General features: G+C 37.6%; 1 protein-coding gene across 1 annotated transcript in view; it reads left to right on the forward strand.

Moving 5' to 3' along the window:
* Positions 1 to 13,575, forward strand: part of WDR17 (WD repeat domain 17) — a 40,676-nt gene that overhangs the window by 14,945 nt on the left and 12,156 nt on the right. Inside the window, exons 10-19 of the mRNA XM_010283721.1 lie at positions 200 to 286; positions 1,014 to 1,178; positions 4,406 to 4,608; positions 4,748 to 4,897; positions 5,000 to 5,130; positions 7,575 to 7,700; positions 9,925 to 10,080; positions 10,363 to 10,427; positions 10,829 to 10,961; positions 12,480 to 12,571. Of these exons, the coding sequence (XP_010282023.1) occupies positions 200 to 286; positions 1,014 to 1,178; positions 4,406 to 4,608; positions 4,748 to 4,897; positions 5,000 to 5,130; positions 7,575 to 7,700; positions 9,925 to 10,080; positions 10,363 to 10,427; positions 10,829 to 10,961; positions 12,480 to 12,571 (1,308 nt within the window). The remainder of the gene's footprint in view (positions 1 to 199; positions 287 to 1,013; positions 1,179 to 4,405; positions 4,609 to 4,747; positions 4,898 to 4,999; positions 5,131 to 7,574; positions 7,701 to 9,924; positions 10,081 to 10,362; positions 10,428 to 10,828; positions 10,962 to 12,479; positions 12,572 to 13,575) is intronic.

The raw sequence follows: 13,575 nt of genomic DNA on the forward strand, positions 1-13,575 counted from the left end.
ACTCAGTCAATTAAATGTTTTGCTGGGAAATACATAGTTAGCCCTGTAGTTCAGGGGCTGTAGGAATAAAGATTTCTCACATACTTTCTGTATGCTTCTTTTGCTATCTGTCTTAATTTGCATGAAATAAAACTTGACTTTTAGATAGCCTACTTAGAACGCTTTTTTCCTCATAATACTACATTGTAATTGGTTTCAGTATTATTCGAACCATCGATGGCAAGGTTCTTCACAAGTACAAACATCCAGCTGCAGTGTTTGGCTGTGATTGGAGTCAAAACAACAAGTAAGTAAAAATTAACCCAAAGAATTGATAATATTTACTATTTAAAGTGACACACAGTTATTTAGAATGTTGTATTTACTGTATTTACTGTGATATTAGAGCACTGAAATTGTTTCTGTTCCATAGTAGGATATGTCTGAACAGCTGTATATTCCCAGTACTGTATTTCATTGCCCAGCATGTTCATGTGTTAAGTAGGACAAGAACTACTTAACTTTTAAAAGAGGATCTTTTCATATTGATGGGAGAAAAAAATTCTCTGGCTGAATATATAATGGGGGGTGGGGAGCAGACATTCGATACCAGGAAAGGGGTGTTTAGGCTGACATCCTTTGAATGACTGCTAAGCTGAAGATACAGCAGGCAGCTAAATACACTGTGGTATGTTAATTTTGCAGATAAGTTCTCGTGTTGTTATTAGGAATTTTTGTCAAAAGACAATTATACAGTCATTCATTTATTAATAGTTGTGTGTTGGGTGCTTGGTCAGACTGTAGTGCAAATGCTATTCCCTGTTGCAACTCATGGATCTTTATCAGTTTTTTTTTCTGATTTAGTATCTTTAATTGAGTTATCAATAATTACATCGTAAAGAGACAAAGGATAAGCGAAAATAAGCTACTTTCTAAAGTAAATTTCAAAACATGTATCATGTTTATTTGTAAACTAAAAAACAATACTTTTGATGTTCCCAGTGACCCAGGATTTTATTATTTTTATTTTGCAGAGATATGATAGCTACTGGTTGTGAGGATAAAAACGTTCGTGTTTACTACTTGGCAACCAGCTCTGATCAGCCACTGAAAATTTTTACAGGGCATACTGCAAAGGTGTTTCATGTACGGTGGTCTCCTCTGAGAGAAGGAATCCTCTGCAGTGGCTCTGATGATGGGTGTGTATTTCTGAACTATCAGAAAACTTAAAACCTCAAGCAGGATATTAGAGAAACTTAAGATCTTTAGTTGTACTGGTGCTGACACCTTCAAAAACCTCTGTGAATAACATAATAATCTAAATCTCTGCCTTGTTCAGATTCAGGCTGTAGCTTTGCTGTTAGCTTAATATAGTATTTGGGTAGCAGGATAATGACCTAAAATTGTCACAACTGCTATAGCAATGCAACTTTCCAAATACTTTCGCAAGAGTAGAGTCAGTGACCAATACCTGTTATTCCCAGGAATGATACAAGGAGGATACCACATGCTTACGTTATGTCAACAGGTATGGGCACAAGACCTGCTCTTATTTGATGTTTTTCAAAAGTATAATTACATATAATCTGTGGAGATTTTTAATGGATGCTAGGTGGTACTTTTTTGTTGGTTTTGATGACATTTTTTGAGGGAGAGAGCATCAGTCTATGGTAAGCTGGAGGGATGATTTTTCTATGATTCGAAGCCACGTCCCCGCAGAGTATACAAAACATTTCCGTAAAGGATCACAAGTTTGGCGTATTGGCTTCTGTTGCTTTCCCCAATATCATTCATTAGATGTCTATGCTTGCAACAAAATCTGTTAGTTCATAGTGTAATGATTCATGAAAGAAAGCAACTTGATGACAAATCTTTTATGTGTAAATCTTCTCTATTTCGCATGAGCAAGATGTAGAGAATCCAAAATTCTGTCATAGTGTCATTATGAGATATTCTGATTTTATTACCAATCATGGTTATGTTATAAGTCTTGATTGCAGAGGGATTTCTAGAATAGTCACACTTTCACTTTGAGGGAGGGAGATCGTTGAATAACTTAATCCCAGGTAACTCAGAAAATAAACAGTCTTTTGAGTTCATTATACATGGTAATGCTCCTGTTTGTAGTCAACTCAACTATTTCAGATGACCTGTTTAGCACCTAGGCTTATACAGTACATAGGAACATATTGCAAGGGTCACACGTGAGCATGTATTGCTGTACAACAATATATACGTAAATATAATGTCCTTCTAACTTGTGGATTCTACTTTGTGATGCAAGGCTCATCAAATGGCCCCTTTGCAGTACTGGAGAAATGGTAATAGGTGCCTTTGCTGCCATCAGTGAACTTTGGTAACATAGTTGATAATGTAATAAAACTTAGCCAGAATTACAATGTTCTCTTCAAGAAATTGAGCTTTTAACTTCCTAGTTCTGTAGTCTGCTCAATTAGCTGTGCCCAGCAATAACAACTACTGAAAGAAAAGGAAAAGTTGGAAACTTACTTGGTTAAAAGAGAAGAAAAAAGTAATGAGAAAGCTGGTATGAATTCTTTCTCATTACTTGTGTAATTGTGGTGGGAGTTTCATCATTTAAGATAGTGTGGTGTCCACTTCTGCCATGTGACAAATGCCACGTTCAAAGGACAGAATAGAATCGAATATTTCAGTTAGAAGGGACCTGCAATGATTATTTAGTCCAACTGCCTGAGCACTTCAGGGTTAACCAAAAGTTAAAGCAAATTATTAAAGGCACTGTCCAAATGCCTCTTAAGCACTGGCAGGGTTGGAGCATTGACTACCTCTCTAGGAAGCCTTTTCTGGGGTTTGATCACCCTCTCTGTAAACAAACGCTTCTTAATGTCAAGTCTAAACCTCCCCTGACACAGCTTTGAACCGTTCCCATGCATCCTGTCAGTGGATACCAGGGAGGAGGGATCAGCACCTCCCTCTCCACTTCTCCTCCTCAGGAACCTGTGGGGAGCCATGAGGTCGCCCCTCAGCCTCCTTTTCTCTGAACTAGACAAGCGCAAAGTCCTCAGCCACTCCTCATGGGACATTCCTCCCAGCCCTTTCACCAGCTTTGTTGCCCTCCTCTGGAGACATTCAAGGACCTTCACATCCTTCTTGAGTTGTGGGGCCCAGAACTGTACACAGTACTTGAGGTGAGGCTGCACCAACAGTTAAATACAGAGGGATGATCACCCCCGCTGACCGGCTGGTTACGCTGTGTTTGGTGCACCCCAGGACGGGGTTTGCCCTCTTGGCTGCCGGGGCACACGGGTGCCTCACACTGAGCCTGCTGTCAGCCAGCACCCCAGGTCCCTCCCTGCAGGGCTGCCCTTCAGCCACTCCTCTCCCAGTGTATACTTGTGCCTGGTGTTACTCTGTCCCAGGTGCAGAATCTGGCATTCGTTCCTGTTAAGTTTCATCCCATTAATCATTGCCCAATGCTCCAATCTATCTAGATCCCTCGGCAAGGCCTCTTGTCCTTTGAGAGAGCCAACAGCACCTCCCAGTTTGATATCATCACCAAGTTGCTAGTGATGCATTCAGCTCCTGCATCTAGATCATTGATAAATATATTGAACAGAACTGGCCCTAGGGTTGAACCCTGAGGAACGCTGCTGGTGACTGGTTGCCAACCAGATGTAGCCCCGTTCACTACAACCCTTTAAGCCCTGCCGTTTAGCCAGTTCTTCACGCAGCACACCATGAACCTGCTCATCCCACTGTTGGAGATCTTGTCCAGAAGGATGCTGTGAGGAACAGTACCAAAAGCCTTACTAAAATCCAGAAAAACTACATCTACTGCCTTCCCTTCATCCACTAGGTGGGTGACCTTACCATAGAAGGATATCAAATTAGTTAATCAGGACTTTCCCTTGTGAACCTATGTTGACTGTGCCTGATGATTGCATTACTCTTTAAATGCTTTTCAGTAGTACCCTGTATGATCTTCTCCACAATCTTTCCAGGAACTGAGGTTAGACTAACACATTTGTAGTTTCTTGGGTCGTTTAGAGGGCTGTGAAAGCCATAGGAAAGATAGAACTTACAGTTTTGCTTTGTTTTTCTTTTATTTTTTTCCCCCCTTGAGAGTCTTAACAGACAAACTTAATACACATGCAGGCATACGGGCAAATTTCTTTTCTCTCATTGATATGTAAGATAATGGTGCATGTGAGATTTTTGAAAGGCTATGTGGTGGATAGAATAGACGGGTGGACTGTCTTTGGTATATTTGGTACTCCATCCTAAACGTGAAGGGCATTGGCTCCAACCTGTCCTATTACAACTTCTATAAACATATTGCAAGTAAATATTCTGATAAATTTGAAGTTTAGAATATTGCTGAAGTAGAGGGATAATCACATTTCAGTAGGTGATTCGATGGACATAGGTCTTTTTTATCCTGTTTCAGTACTGTTCGAATATGGGATTATACACAGGATGCTTGTATAAATGTCCTTAGTGGACATACAGCTCCAGTGCGGGGACTGATGTGGAATCCTGAAATTCCTTACCTTCTAATATCCGGCAGTTGGGACTATACAATTCGAGTCTGGGACACAAGAGATGGAACATGTTTGGACACAGTTTATGATCATGGTGCAGATGTATATGGTAATATTTTTAAAATTTATTTTACTTGTGTATTGAAATGCATTTTTAAGTATTTTTAAATTTATAAAATAATGTAATCAAACTCGATATTAGATAAACTTAATTATTTTACTACATTTTTAAATGCTCTCTCTGCTAGGTTTAACATGTCATCCTAGTCGTCCATTTACTATGGCATCTTGCTCTCGTGACTCCACTGTGAGACTCTGGTCATTGACACCTCTTATAAGCCCTCTACAAATAAACATCTTGGCAGATAGATGCTGGGATGAGATTATCGGTAATACAGGTAAGTAAATTGTATATACCGTTGTTTGAATTTTCTTTATGTAACTATACTTTTTTCCTTGTTTTTTTTTAATTTTCATGTATAAATCCTTTTGTGTGTTAGATCGTGCTGTGGAATCTGGTGTTCCTCCTTTGCTGTGTGGTAAAGTTTCCAGGGATATTAAACAAGAAGTGGAAAAATTGACAGGAAATCCTCGAGGAAAAAAACTAAGGTGGTTTTCAGAATGTTTTTCAGTAAGTATTCTGCAAACTTAAGGATGTTGTCAGTGTGCATGACTTTCTCTTCTGAAGTCAATCTCCAAAATGGAAACTTCTTTCTTTTCTACCTTTTTTTTTTTTTTTGCTTTCTTAAAGGGACCTCAGAAAATATCCAGAAATCAATTCTATCTCCTAACAGTTCTGCGTGTAAAAATGTCCATGACTGAATTGTTTGTCAGTTGTGAACACCAATATTTCACAAAGTGAAATAGGTGGCATAATTTAATTTTCCATAGGAAAAGTTTGACTTTACAAGAATTTTCTATTTGAGAAAATGAAAAAATGTGGTTTATCAAACTACATTGGAGTTTTTAATTTTAATCCATCAGTGGGACACCCTCATTACAGATAGATTTGAACTGCCCAAGTGTCCGTGCGAGAACTGCTGTATTACCTTGTAGGAGCTGTAGACCTGGATGACCCATGTCGCAGTATCCATCTATTGCCTTTGCTCCATTGCACAGTAATATTTCCTAAAATCACTGCAACCTCTTTGGGCAATTGAATTAAAAATGTAAACTTCTGTGTCCCCTGTGAGTTCTTACCTGCATAAGAGCTGAACTTATGAGGTAGAACAAGGACAAAAATGACCCGGAACTACACCTTGTGTCAAGCACTGTTGTAATTTAAGTCAATACACTGATCTACAAGGACCTCGTTCATCCAAAATACTTGTTTTGATTTCTAGCTAAATTGAAGTGTATGATTTAGAAATGCTGAAACAATCTTCCTCAGTTACAAATCTTGACCTTTCCTGTTTTATTAAAAATATTTTTTATGGAATTCCTTGTTTTAGGGAAGTTATACATTCTGATGTCCCCCATTGATTTGAGAGTAAAACTATTACAAAAATATGAGAATAGTCCAAGCACAAAAACTTCTTTCATCAGTTGTATTCAGTGCTTTTTGAGTCCAGCAAATAAAATGTCATGCTTAAACTATGAGGAGTCAAGTGGGAGCTTTAAGGAACTGAAAGAAAGAGGACTAGTCTCTCCTCCACAGTAGGATCTTCTGAATCCTGAACATGAGCCAGCAGTGTGGCCGGGTGGCCAAGGAGGCCAACAGCATCCTGGCCTGTATCAGAAATAGTGTGGCCAGCAGGAGTAGGGAAGTGATCGTGCCCCTGTACTCAGCACTGATGAGGCTGCACCTTGAATCCTGTGTTCAGTTTTGGGCCCCTCACTACAAGAAGGACGTTGAGGTGCTGGAACGTGTCCAGAGAAGGGCAACGAAGCTGGTGAGGGGTCTGGAGCACAAGTCTTCTGAGGAGCGGCTGAGGGAACTGGGGTTGTTTAGTCTGCAGAAGAAGAGGCTGAGGGGAGACCTTATCGCTCTCTACAACTACCTGAAATGGGGGTTGTGGTGAGGTGGGTGTTGGTCTCTTCTCTCAAGTAACTAGTGATAGGACAAGAGGAAATGACCTCTAGTCGCGCCAGGGGAGGTTTAGATTGGATTTTAGGAAAAATTTCTTTACTGAGAGAGTGGTCAAATATTGGAACAGGCTGCCCAGGGAGGTGGTGGAGTCACCATCACTGGAAGTGTTCAAAAAACATGTAGATGTGGCGCTTCAGGACATGGTTTAGTGGGCATGGTGATGTTGACTTTATAGTTGGACTTGATCTTAAAGGTCTTTTCCAGTCTTCATGATTCTATGATTCTGCTTTTTACAAGCTCAGAAGTAATTTGACTTCTAAACTTGTAATTCTGTTATTCTTAGAAAAACTCCTTCAGGTCAAAGGTGTCAAGATTTTTTTTTTTTTTTTAAGCTTTTAATTACTCCCTCTCTTCTAGAACTCATTGAATGTTAAACCATTGTCCTAGTTCTACAGAAAGATTGATTCAAATCTTAGACTAGTAAATATGCTTTAAAATTTATTAAAAAAAAATATCTCCTTAATGGCCTGCAAGATTTTTTGCCTATGCAGTTATTCCATATGTGTCTATTTCATGAATTAATATTAAGATAGTAAACAAGATTGTGGCAGTTGAGCCCTGAAGTTGTTTTTACCTGGCCCGCTCCTTTGCTTTACAGAAAATGGTAAACTGTACTGGCGTCACGCCTGCATCCCAGCAGCTGAATAGTTTTTTTATGACAACAGTAACCACCAGATAGCTCGTGTTCCTTGGGGAGCAAAAGGGAAAACTCTAATGGTGAACCCTCAACTATGTCTGCACATAACCAAATATGTTCATGGATCTGGCTCTATCTTCACAGCCTTCAAGAAGGTTGAAAGAGTTGTAGTATCTTGAACTAATCCATGTCTTCACAGTAAAGCTTCTAATATTGAAATGGTCTGAAAGAGCTTTACTAGCAGTATTTCGTGGAATTGACTGACAAATATTTTTCAATGTCTTTATAACTTTAGTTTCTCTGTTGAACATTACTGTAATACAACCTTTTTCTTCCCTAACAATTTTAGCCTCCAGGAGGCAGCAAAAATTTGTGGGATTTAGTTGCTGTAATAAAAGGAGAGGATGACAGTTTGCTTCCACAGAACTACTGCAAAGGAATTATGCATATGAAACATCTCATTAGATTTAGAATGGTAAGTGAAGCATAAATGGTATGTGAAAGTGGTTATTAATCCATATAGCATTTCACTCTTTAAAAATAACATTTGATGCTTTACAAAAGGGTCACAATTTATTTCATGTCCAAAGGTATTTGTGCAATATCAGTTCTCTGCAATACTAGTCTGTCAGAATAATAGCATCTAGCTAAGTCTGTATGATTTCATGAATACTCAGTGTTAAAATGCTCTTAGAGTTATTAATTAGAAAAGCAGTTTTCAAAATAATGAAAAGAAATTGGAAAGCAAGCATCACTACACCTTGAGCTATGAAACAAGTTTGTCTTCCCTATTATATATATCTGGTACTTTTATATTCAGTAAAGTCAAACTATTTGGTTGTATGAACATGTACTTACGTTCAGATGCAGGGACAGGGAAATCCATGTCTGAAAATGGAGGAGAGTCTGCAGAAATAAGCTCTGTAGCTGCCTGGAAGAAGGAGTGGATAGCAAGAAACTGTCATTAATGAAGATATGCAGCTGAAGAATGACTCAGATTTGAATGTGAAATTCAAATACTAGGCCACAAATTTATTAGTAGCTGCATATATGAATATGCAACCAGACATACAATTTGTGCAGGATATGGGGATATGTGGTTCTGTCACAGACTTCATAGGGTTACTAAAGAATCCCATACTCTAATGGAAAGATATCTATTGGTATAGATCAGGAAATGCATAACTCCCCACTTGCCATCCCGGGGGCTAAATACCTGCCAGCTATCACCTGTTTGCTGTTGCAGACTGTGTCTTTTGCAAAATCATAGACTCTCTTTAAAGAGTATTCTACATATCTGATGAGTCTGAAGTGACAGAAGCTTTGTATTGGTGATCTTAACTGTAATAGTAGCAGCTGCTCTGCTAATACTATGAAGCTCTATCTGTGTGTGGGTCCGTCCATGTGTCCAGAAACCAGTATTCTCAGCCAGTTAGCCTGAGAAGAAAAAATTAATTCTTGACTCATATACTGCAAGCAGTCTGATTATCCCTGAAACATGATTTCATGCATTTGTAACTCGGGTGACCTAGAGTACTACAGTAATTGCTGATCATTCTGTGGATCTGGATTCAGTGTTGACATTAATTAAAAGCGTTTTGTCTCCTTTTTGCTGACTCAGTCTTTTTTGCAAGTCTCAATCTTGCTTGAGAGCTTTAAGAGAAAGTAGAGGTAGGGTGATGCTAGCTGCTTGTGTATGGCTGCTAGTACCATTTTTTTCTTAGGAAACTGTATAATGATATTGCAGCACCTAGACATTTCGGGATGAAGTAGGAACCTAGAGCAAGTGTATTTTTCTGTAGCAAACAGAGAGGATACATTGGAGGCTTCAGCATGAAAATGATAAAGATGGAGGTGCCAAGGAAAATAGTAACATAGTTTGTTTTAAAAAAACAGATCCTTTGCCTTTCTCAGCAGCTGGTATTAGTCTACATTGCAGTTTACTTTGCTGAAGTTCATTTTCAATCGTCTATATATGGTATTGTAACACCATGAATAGCCAAATGCCATCTCACTTGCATGGATGATAAACTGATAATTCTTGAAATGTGAAGCTTCTTTTGTCCCCCTCCTTTTTTTAACGTTAAATATGATCCTGTTGCAGATTGTTCCTCAAACTCTGCCAGATGGAGAAATTTAATCTTATCTCTTCAACTAATATCAAAAATGTAGTGGTTGGCAATATAAACCATTTATTGGTCATAAGGTTAATGGAGTATGACAGATCAGTACACAGGTTGAGCCTACTGCCTTTATTCTTTCTTTGTTTGGACATGATTTTAATGGCAATAAGTACAATTTCCAGCTCTGTATGGTTTATGTTCACAAATATTTTTTTGACATTTCAAAAATATCATGATTTTTGTGGTGGACATCTGGGTAAATTACTATTACATATGAGAAAACTGTTGAGAAAGAAAAGTATATATAAAAGAGATTAAATGAAGATAATAGAGGAAAATGTACGTGTGCATTAAAACACTGAACAGTTACCTTAACGGTATAAATAGTTCACTGTAATCTCATTGTAAGCTCTTCCACTTAGCCTTTTCTCAAAAAGATTCTTTTCTTAGATGATAGCCTTTATATGCCATTGTAATGTTTGACTCTAGTTCATTCTTAAGGAAACTTGTTTTCATCACAAACTGTATTTTTAAAAAAAAATAGGTTTTTTTGTTAATTTCTTTCTTTTTCTTCAGTCCAAGGCACAAGAACTGACAACAGTAAAAATGTCCAAGTTTGGAGGTGGTATTGGTGCACCAAGCAAAGACGAGAGGCTTAAAGAAGCTGCAGAAATACATTTAAGATTAGGACAAATTCAGCGATATTGTGAACTAATGGTAGAACTTGGAGAGGTAAAATATTAGAACATTATTGAAGTACAATAAAATATGAAAACTTCTGAAAACCAGCTACCCTAGTAAAAATGGGGTAGCAATAAAATGGTCACAAGTCCATAGAAGAGTACTCTTGCTCCAATTATATTATTTTTAACATATGCAGTCTAATGCATAGCTCATTCCTTATTTAACTCTTGACAAATTCATTTTTAATGGAAGAAACATGAAACTAGTTAAAAATACAGATTTTTCCCAAAATAAAATGATCAGGTTAAATGTATTGCTGCTTTCTCCTAGTGGGACAAAGCGCTCTCAGTTGCACCTGGTGTATCGATGAAATATTGGAGGAAGTTAATGCAAAGGTAAGGTAATAAAAATATGATGCTGAATTGTAGCTCCTGTCCATAAAAAGACACGGACAAGTAGGAAGGATGAATACTAATATCGGTTGTACTTGGCTTTTGTTACAGCATTCTAGTGATGTTACTTTTTGTTCAGTAAGCTTTGGGATAGAACTGTGGAGGATTTCAACAAGAACTTTGTGTACAAGAATCAAGTTAAAGGGTTGAGCATAGATTGTTAGTTTAACTGGAAACTCTTTAGTGCGGTATCCGCAGTTTGCAAATCTTCTGAGGTCTGGAAGGGTACATGGGTTTCAGTGAACTTTATATGGCTTCAGGTAATACCTATACCATAGAGATAAGCTTAGTAATCAATTATGTATGTAGATCTTTCGTGTTTATTTATTCATTTGTTTAATTAGGAGAGCTGATCAGTTAATTCAGGAAGAAAATGATGATGTCATCCCATACTGTATAGCTATCGGAGATGTGAAGAAACTAGTTTCTTTCTTTACTTCAAGAGGCCAGCTTAAAGAGGCTCTGCTTGTTGCACAGGTATTATTATGTATAACAGTGTGGGAGATGTAGTTAGCTATTTGTTTCCAATTCTGAAGATGACAAGCATATTTAAAAGGCTAGCTCTGTTCACTTTTGCAAAACAGTTAAATAATGATACCCTGCTCTTTACTTGTGTATTATATTTACCAGTTTTTATGCAGAATTCATAAAAAGGTATCACATGCTTATAGATTTTAAGTCTGATTCTTCTAAATGGCAATAAAATGCCCATAATGAAAATTGAAGTTGTTAATTTTTGGTTGAAGTAGAAAATTAACCTGATTTTCAGCAGTCAGTATTGCGCTTAACATCTAAGACATGTAGGATTTCTCTTGTGTTTCTGCTGAGGTCTCGGCTATACTACTTCCTATAGAATCTTTGGGTGAAACTGCTCAGTTGCAGTAGTAATCAATATAGGAAATAAAACTTTTAAATTAATGCAAAAAACAGTACAAGAAATTACTAAAAGCACGTGTCCCTTCTGCTTCCTCATGTAAACACAGTTAAAGGGCGCACAAAACATGCAAGACCAATACTTGTTTCACACTTTCTCACCATTCCTTTATTCTTTTTGAGTAACTGCTGCATACTTAATATTGTTTGTTAAATAAACAGTCAAGATTTGTCCCTGGTACATTCTCTCATGCCTACCCATCCTTGAATGTCGAGTTGCCTCAGAGATAAGGCCTTTAATAATGCATGTGAATTTGTTCTTTAGAAATTGTCTATCTGTATGTTGTTGTTGTTCTAGTAGTAGATGAATAGTGCACAGCATGGAACTTTGAGGTATGCTAAAATTTAACAAGTTTTAAGGTTCAAACATTGTAACACCTTAAAGCTTTAGAAAGATTTTCATTTTTCTTGTAAGAAAGACATAGCAGGGACTGCTTTTATTACAATTCAGAGAATAGCCTTTGTCTCAAAGGTTTAATCAGATAGTATTAAGCAATAAAATACCAGGACTTTCTTTCCATTTTAACTGAGTCCTGAGTTTTAATGTTGTTATGCCAGCTACACGTTAAAGCACATGAAAGAATTTCCTTTTAACCTGCACTGAGCTCTTCTCATTTAACATTAGAAATAATTTATTGCCAGACACAAAAAAGGTTCAGCTTATGCCACTATGTAAATCTTTCCAGATTTGCTGGTATACCTACTGAGAAGTGTCTGTGGAGTTCATCCTTCACTCACAGCCACTTGCTCCTTGGGGTGTAAAAATCAAGGTTGTAGCCCTCGCTGTCCATGTCAAGAGTATTCAAATGGTGGAAAAATCCTGAACAAATGCATAGGAAGGAAAAGGTCTCTTGCTTCTGTAGAATTTCTTGTATGGCTGGATAAAACTAGGCTAAGATTTAGCTATGAATAAGTTCATTGGTTTAAACATTTCCTTTGTTATAACTGGGCTTTAGAAGGATTTTTATAGATTTTAGATTATTTTGTTGTTGTTCAAAAATCACGTTTCATATTCTGTTTGATTGGTGCATTAATTAATCACTTTTTAAAATTCATTTCTAGGCAGCTTGTGAGGGAAATATACAGATGTCATCACTCTACACAACAAGTGTATCTTCAAATTCTGGTGGAAACAATACAGATGATTACAATGAGTAAGTTGTTCTAGTTTATACCTAAAACCTCATTTTACTGCAGAATGTAAAGCCATCAAGGGAGATAAACATTAGGGGTTTAATTTGGCATCAGCAATGTAGAATTTGACAAGAAAATATTACATCTTCTAGTACTTAGTTGATAGCATTACTAACGGGTGCTACATTGACTGATTCCCCCGTTGTGCCTCCTTTTGGAACCAAATGGATTTTTCATATGTATGTGTTAAAAATATCCTTTTCATTTGCTTGGTATTTAAGGTGCATTCCTAGGCACTTAAATATGTCTAAATACGTAGCTTATTAACTTAGAACTTTTGGTAGGTAGAGTAAGATTTAGCATTACCAAGTATCTGTGAGACCTTATTTTTTTATGCATCTTCTCTGTCTGAAGCTTCACTCTTTATTATCAGTGAAGAAGTTTCTGACAATGTACGCTAATGGCCATTCACATTCATTGTGTGTGCCCATAAAAGAAATGATGCATCTCTCTTTCTTTAGAACAGTACTCAGGAACCTAAATTACATTACCATATGTATTATGTATAGTAAGAAAAGCAGCTTGGAGACTGTGTAGTTACTTAATTTACATCTACAGTTTTTGAGCAACTGGAGAGATACTTACGCAGAGTTCACAGGTACAGAATAAATATCCAAATGTTTAATTTTTCTTCTGTCAATCTGGAGGGACATTTCCATACTGATGTTGATTTTGGGAAACTGATAGACCTGAATATGTGTCAACATAAGTAATGGATAAAGCTCAAACTGATTGCATTTTGAAAGCTAGTGGTGTCATTCATCGAGGAATGGGCCCCTGTGAACCTCATGAACCTCAACAAGGCCAAGTACAAAGTCCGGCACCTGGGTCGGGGCAACCTCCGATATCAATATAAGCTGGGGGATGAAGGAGTGGAGAGCAGCCCTGCCGAGGAGGACTTGTGGGTACTGGTGGGTGAAAAGCTGGACATGAGCCGGCAACGTGCGCTCACAGCCCAGAAGGC

This window comes from Phaethon lepturus, unplaced genomic scaffold (assembly GCF_000687285.1).
Source record: "Phaethon lepturus isolate BGI_N335 unplaced genomic scaffold, ASM68728v1 scaffold15743, whole genome shotgun sequence".
In the NCBI taxonomy this organism is placed as follows: Eukaryota; Metazoa; Chordata; class Aves; order Phaethontiformes; family Phaethontidae; genus Phaethon; species Phaethon lepturus.